General features: G+C 56.6%; 2 protein-coding genes across 6 annotated transcripts in view; one reads left to right on the forward strand and one right to left on the reverse strand.

Moving 5' to 3' along the window:
* Window positions 1–2302, reverse strand: part of LOC111727949 — a 4320-nt gene extending 2018 nt beyond the window's left edge. For 4 of the 5 annotated variants that reach the window (XR_002775373.1, XR_002775372.1, XR_002775371.1 and 1 more), the window contains exons 1-2: window positions 846–2302; window positions 16–571 (exon numbers count right to left, since the gene is read on the reverse strand). Coding sequence is in view for 2 of the 5 variants with exons in the window: in XM_023518276.1 (XP_023374044.1) it covers window positions 16–510 (495 nt within the window). In the remaining 3 variants the exon portion in view is untranslated. Of the gene's footprint in view, window positions 1–15; window positions 575–845 lie in introns of all 5 variants that reach the window. The other variant, XM_023518277.1, reaches the window with a different exon arrangement.
* On the forward strand, window positions 876–1460 carry PRLH (prolactin releasing hormone). The gene is made up of 2 exons (XM_023518278.1): window positions 876–975; window positions 1297–1460. Exons 1-2 carry the CDS (start codon window positions 876–878, stop codon window positions 1458–1460), a joined length of 264 nt encoding a protein of 87 aa, XP_023374046.1.
* Window positions 2303–6350: the final 4048 nt, after the last annotated feature.

The following is a 6350-nucleotide window of genomic DNA, read 5'->3' on the forward strand; positions in this document are numbered from 1 at the left end:
TCTCCCGGGGTCTCCCTGGTGACCGTTCATCCATGCAGATGTGACCGAGCCCAGCACACGTCTCCCGGGGTCTCCCTGGTGACCGTGCATCCATGCAGATGTGACGGAGACCAGCACACGCCTCACGGGGTCTCCCTGGTGACCGTGCATCCATGCAGATGTGACCGAGCCCAGCACACATCTCACGGGGTCTCCCTGGTGACCATGCATCCATGTAGATGTGACCGAGCCTAGCACACATCTCACGGGGTCTCCCTGGTGACCATGCATCCATGCAGATGCAACCGAGCCCAGCACACATCTCCCGGGGTCTCCCTGGTGACCATGTATCCATGCAGATGTGACCGAGCCCAGCACACACCTCACGGGGTCTCCCTGGTGACCATGTATCCATGTAGATGCGACCAAGCCCAATACACATCTCTCAGGGTCTCCCTGGTGACCATGCACCCATGCAGATGTGACCGAGCCCAGCACATGCCTCACCGGGTCTCCCTGGTGACCATGCATTCATGCAGATGTGACCTAGCCCAGCAGATGCTGACGTGCTCCTGAGCATCTCACTTCATCCCTGCTATGCAGAGGAGAGAACCAGGTCCCAGGAGGATGAGGAGGGGCAGAGGGCCCACCCAGGGGAGCACAGGACAGGCCTGGCTGTGCACACATGCACCTCTCAACAGTGACAGCACCCTGTTACATACGTGCATGCACAGGCCACTCCCTCTCACACACGTGTGCACACACATCTCACACATACACAGCATTCACACCCCAGGTCCCAGCTTGCACACACACATCCTCACACCTGTGTCCTGTCCTTCTGCCACAGGTGGCATTCTCCTCACCTCAACAGCCACCCCTGAGGATCGAGGGAGATGAAGGTACCCAGGGCCTGGCTCCTGTGTCTGCTGCTGCTGGGCCTTACCCTGCAGGTGGCTGCACATCGCACCCACCAGCCCTCCATGGAGACTCACGGTGAGCACCCCACTGGGCACCCCCAACTCAGCCGCATCCGTGGTCACCGGAGAGCCCAGCCGGGTGGGGGGGGGTAGGAAAAGAAGTTGATCCTGGTGAGCTTTCATCTTCCTGCCTCCCAAAGCTACCCCACCCCACACCCGGAAATAACCTCACCAGACCTCGGGTACCTGTTCCACGTGTGGGTCCCAGGGTGGCCTGGAGACTGGGAGAGGCCCTGTGTGGAGCTCTGAGTGTGTGCACCCGCCCTGCCACCTCAGGGAGCAAACTCACACCGTGGGGCCTCGAGCCCAAGGGCCACTCTCACTCTTTCCTTTCCAGCCACCAACATCAACCCTGCCTGGTACAGAGGTCGCGGGATCAGGCCCGTGGGCCGCTTTGGCCGGAGGAGAGCAGCCCTGGGGGCTGTCCCCAAGCCTGGCCATCAACCCCAGCTAGCCTGCTTCAACCTGGAAGACATTGCTAAGTCCTCCCAGGAGGGGTGACCATCAGCTCATCAGGAAAACCACTCCAGAGCCTTCCTGCTCCCCCTCCACAGGCTGCCACCCCTTTAATAAAAGTGCCAGCTGTGGTTAGCTGCAACTCTAATGACTCAGAAGGTGTTTTATCTCCTGGGATGTTAGCCTAGAAAGAAACTTGGTACTCAGAAGACTCTTAGGAAAGAGAGGCTCTGTAGTTTACCTGAGGCCACCTGGCATTGGGTCGGGGAGCTGGGACCATCCTTGGTCACTTGCAGCCCATGGTCTATATCCACAACTGTACAAGCCACCCTGACAGTTGCCTAGGTTGTGCACTGCACAAAGCCAGGAGTTACCATGCACCAGCCTGTGCAGGACACCGTCCCCAGAGGGGGCCACACAGACCCAGGCCTGAGCTCAGTCCCTCTCTCAGCCCCAGTCCTTTTTGTGAAGACTGTACATTTTATAGCAGTTGGGGTTCCCCCAAAAACTAAGCAGAAGGTTCAGAGATCTCCCATCTACCCCTGTCCCCAGGCACTGCCTCCCCCACTACCAACATATCCCACCAGAGGTAGTTTGTCACAGCTGATGAGCCTCCCCTGACACATCAGAGCCCTGTTCACAGCTGGCATCAGGGCTCGTCCTCACACTGTGCATCCTGTCCTGTGGGTTTGGGTGCTGTGCAGTGACACACGTCCACCAGCCCACAGGGGCTTCACTGCCCTCAACACCCGGGCTCTACTGCTCATCCTTCCCTCACCCCAGCCTCAGGCACTGCTGATCCTCTTAAGTCTTGCCTCCTCCTTATTCCAAGGAAAGGAATTCGAGGTTGCTTGGTTTTTGTTTTTTTTAGAGACAGAGTCTCACATTATCACCCTTGGTAGAGTGCCGTGGCATCACAGCTCACAGCAACCTCCAACTCCTAGGCTTAAGTGATTCTCTTGCCTTAGCCTCCCGAGTAGCTGGGACTACAGGTGCCTGCCACAACACCTGGCTATTTTTGTTGCAGTTTGGCTGGGGCTGGGTTTGAACCTGCCATCCCTAGTATATGAGGCCTGCATCCCTACCCACTGAGCCACAGGCACCACCCACCTGTTTCTAATCCACACAGGGAGACTTGAACCCAGATTGCCCCACCACCTCTCTGTCCCTTTCAAGTCACACAAGAGTCTCTATGTCCTGCCTCAGATGAAAACTCACTTGGCATCAGGAGACACCCACACTAGCTTGGCCACTAAGCTCAGCCTGGGCATCTGCATACCACGGGACAGCCACTTAGCAGCCACTTACCTGGGCATCTGCATACAGCCACTTACCTGGCTCCTGAGCTCCAATCACATAGCACCCACACACCAGCCAGCCGGGGGTGGGGTGGGGGGGGTGGGGTGGTGGTGAAGAAAAGCCCCTTCCCCAAGGCCCACCTGCAACCCAGCATGGGGTAACAGGTTTAACCGCATTCCTACAACCCAATGCTTGGTGCCTGGGCTGTGCCAGACCCACCTGCAAACATCCTTCTCAGGGGCCCACCCTGACCACAGCCCTCCTGTCCATCAACACTCAGAAGGGCCCAGTGGCAGACAACACCTGGACCCCAGCCACCTCTGGCCCAGACCATCCACACAGGACTGAGTCAGGGACATCCCCAGACCCAATGGGAGCCCTTCTGCCCTGGCCACCTCACCAGGGTGGAGTGTACCTGTGGGCAGCCCTGCCCAACTGTGTCCCATTCCCTGGGGGCAGGTGCTGGGTCAGGACTTGAAGAGGGTCACAGCCCAGGAAAGAAGATTGGTGGTTCCTCAAAAAGATAAACAGAATTACCATAGACTCCCACCCCCAGGGAGGTGCAGGCCAGTGCTCAGGGGCTCTTGTTCAGGAATGTTGATGACACCACTATTCACAGTGGCCAACAGGTACAAACGACCCAAATGCCCATTGTCCTGGTTAGTTTGGGCTTCTATAAGAAGGTTCCATGGACACAGAGGCCTAAGGAAGAGACATTTATTTCTCACAGTTCTGGAGGCTGAAGTCCAAGATCAAGGTGCCGGCAGATCCAGTACCAGTGAAGGCCCTTCCTAGTGTATGTTCCCTGAAGGCAGAGAAGAAGCAAGGTCTCCGGCTCCCTTAATAGGGCACTAATTCCATTCAGGAGGGCTGCATCTTCTTGACCCAATAATCTCTTCCCAAAGACCCGGCCTCCCACTACCATGACAACAGGGGTTAGGAATTCAACATAGGGATTTGAGGGGGACACAGACATTCCATAGTGCCCATCCATAGATGGGTGGGGTGAGCAAAATGCGGCCTAGCTATGTGGTGGAGTATTATTCAACCATAGAAAGGAATGTGGCACTGACCTGTGCTATGGGATGAGCCAGAAAACGGTGGGCCACGTGAAAGAAGTCTCAAAACCCACGTGGGGTAGTTCCCAGTTATATGACAAACCCAGAATATGCGATTTCAAAAGGATAGCAAGTGGCTGCCAGGGTGGGGGAAGAGGGGTGAAGGGGGAATGACTGCTTGGTAGGGGTGGGTCCCTTTTGGGGGTGAGGAAGATGTTTTGGAACCAGACTCAGGTGGAGGCTGAAGAACGTGGTGAATGTACTAAAAGCCACAGTTACACACGTCAACAACAGACACAACAGCTTGTGTGGCATGAGATGCAGCCTGGTACAGATGGCTGCACAGGGGTCCCCCACGGTGGGGCACCTGCTCTTCTGTCTCTGTATTTCCTGACTCCAACAGGCAGGCTGAAGGGCTCACCTGGGTTTCATTTGCTTACTGTGGGTATGAATGCTCTGTGTCATATCTACAGTGGGCCCAGGGTCCCTCCCTGACGGAGCTCTCCGTGTCAAGGTTTTTTCCATGTGACCAATATGCAATCTGTGCAGGTCCCGGGGCCCCCCAGCAATATCTTCTCTCCCACCTAGCTCACACCCAAGATGCACCTACTGACCCTTCTTCCCGGGAGCAATTGCGACATCATGGGTCACCCAATGGGGACTCTCCAACTCCTTCCACATTTATCAGCTGGATTCTTCCAAAGAAGATATTTTTCCCCCTCAGTGCCTTATAAGTAATTTTTGATGTTTGAATTGCCCTAAATTTGGAAAGTGAGCACCCTGAGAAAGGAGTAAATGTTTAAAGAAAAAGTGTACATCTGGCCAGGCCCTTGGGGCTCACACCTGTACTCTCAGCACTCTGGGAGGCCAAGTGGGGAGGATTGCTTGAGGTCAGGAGTTCCACACCAGCCTGAGCAAAAGTGAGACCCCATATCTACTAAAAATAGAAAACTTAGTCAGGCATGGTGGTGCACACTTGTAGCCACAGCTACTTGGGAGGCTGAGGCAGGAGGATCACTTGAAGCCCAGGAGTTTGAGGTTGCAGGGAGCTATGATGACCCCACTGCACTCCAGCCTGTGTGGCGGAGCAAGACTGTGTATCAAAGAAGGGAGGGAGGGAGGAGAGAGAAAGAGAGAAAAGGAAGGAAGGAAAGGAGGGAGGGAGAGAGAGAAAAGGAAAAGAGAAGGGGAGGGGAGGGAAAGGGAAAGGTCTGTGAGTCAGCCCCTCCAGAGGACTTAGATGAGAACATATTCAGGACAAGCCATGGAAAGTATCAGAGGCACGGGCTTGGACACCAGGGAGCTCCCGAGGGCACCTGTGTGGGAACAACAGCTTTAGAGAAGACAGGTCCAGACTCGGGCTAAGCAGGGCTAGAGCCCTTTACTCTAGCAGGGGTCCTCCAACTACAAGCCGCCTGCCTAGAACATTAATCCCGCCCTCCGGGTGTTCTTGCCACTGCTGCCTGTCCTGCTTAGCAGCCGACTCCTCCTGGGCCGCAGTCCGGCCCTCCAACGGTCTGAGGCACAGTGAACTGGCCCCCTGTTTAAAAAATTTGAGGACTCCTGCAAGCATCTGACAGGGACACCTGCCAGCCCCGGTGGCCCATCCCCATGTGCTCACAGACATGGGGCCGCCCTGCCCCATGGGGACAGGGGAGTGGGTGTAGCATCCGCAGGGGGCGCCTTTCGCCCGTATCTGTCGGTCGGTCTTGGTGGGGGCCATTACCAGGAAAGCCAGCCTGTTCTTCAGGTCTCTGGGGAAACACGGCTTTTGTCCCTTCACTCACACCCGTGTTGCGCCACCTGGTGCGTGCCCGACCCCGTGGAAGGCGCTGGAACCCCGCCCTCGCAGAGGTTCCAGACGACAGAGACCAGGCTCCTGGGGGGCGGCGAATCCCGCGCAGGAGCCATGGTGGGAGCCCACGTGGGCTCTCTGAAGCCTGGGGATTCCAGGTCAGGGTTGAGCCCCATCCACCTGGGGGGAGGAGGAAAGGGAAAGAGACAGTCACAATCCTAGGAGGTGGGTGACCCCCAGGGCTCCGATCTCATGGAGGCTATGAAAGAATTCCTGATGGGAAAAGCCAAATTCTAGCCGAGTGATACTAGTTTGAAAGACCAGGGACACAGGATCAGAGACACCAGCACCAACAGATCTCCTTCCCCCTCTACTTCAGCACTTCCCATTCCGTCCAGCCCAGGTGGCCCCTCTGCAAGCCCGGTTTGCTCCTGGGCTGAGCCAACGCCGCGCGGCCCGAGCAGGGGTTCGCCTTGCCCAGTGCTGGGGCGCCACCTAGTGGACACAGGCAGCCTCAGCAGGAACACGAGACCCCCAGGGTGGGTCCACCTGCCAGGTGCAAGGGGTCCCTGCTCAGAGCCACTGTGGGGCACCGAACACAGCTGAGCACACTGGGGACTCGCCTCTTGGGCACCTCATCTGCAAGGGGATCATGGCACTAGACTCCGACTTTATTCGCAGTTAGAAACGGCAAGGGACTCAGCAATCTGTTGTCAGGCGCCACCTACAAAATTGTCTAAGGATAAAAACAGTGTCACTGAAAATCACAAAAAATAGGCCCTC

This window comes from Otolemur garnettii, unplaced genomic scaffold (assembly GCF_000181295.1).
Source record: "Otolemur garnettii isolate 467f Iridium unplaced genomic scaffold, OtoGar3 scaffold00133, whole genome shotgun sequence".
Classification (NCBI taxonomy): domain Eukaryota; kingdom Metazoa; phylum Chordata; class Mammalia; order Primates; family Galagidae; genus Otolemur; species Otolemur garnettii.

Excerpts from the sequence above, each read along its gene's own strand:
- PRLH (XM_023518278.1), top strand. The coding sequence starts at position 876 with ATGAAGGTACCCAGGGCCTGGCTCCTGTGTCTGCTGCTGCTGGGCCTT. Across the intron at positions 976-1,296 it reads GCCCTCCATGGAGACTCACG|CCACCAACATCAACCCTGCC; the intron begins GTGAGCACCCCA and ends TTTCCTTTCCAG.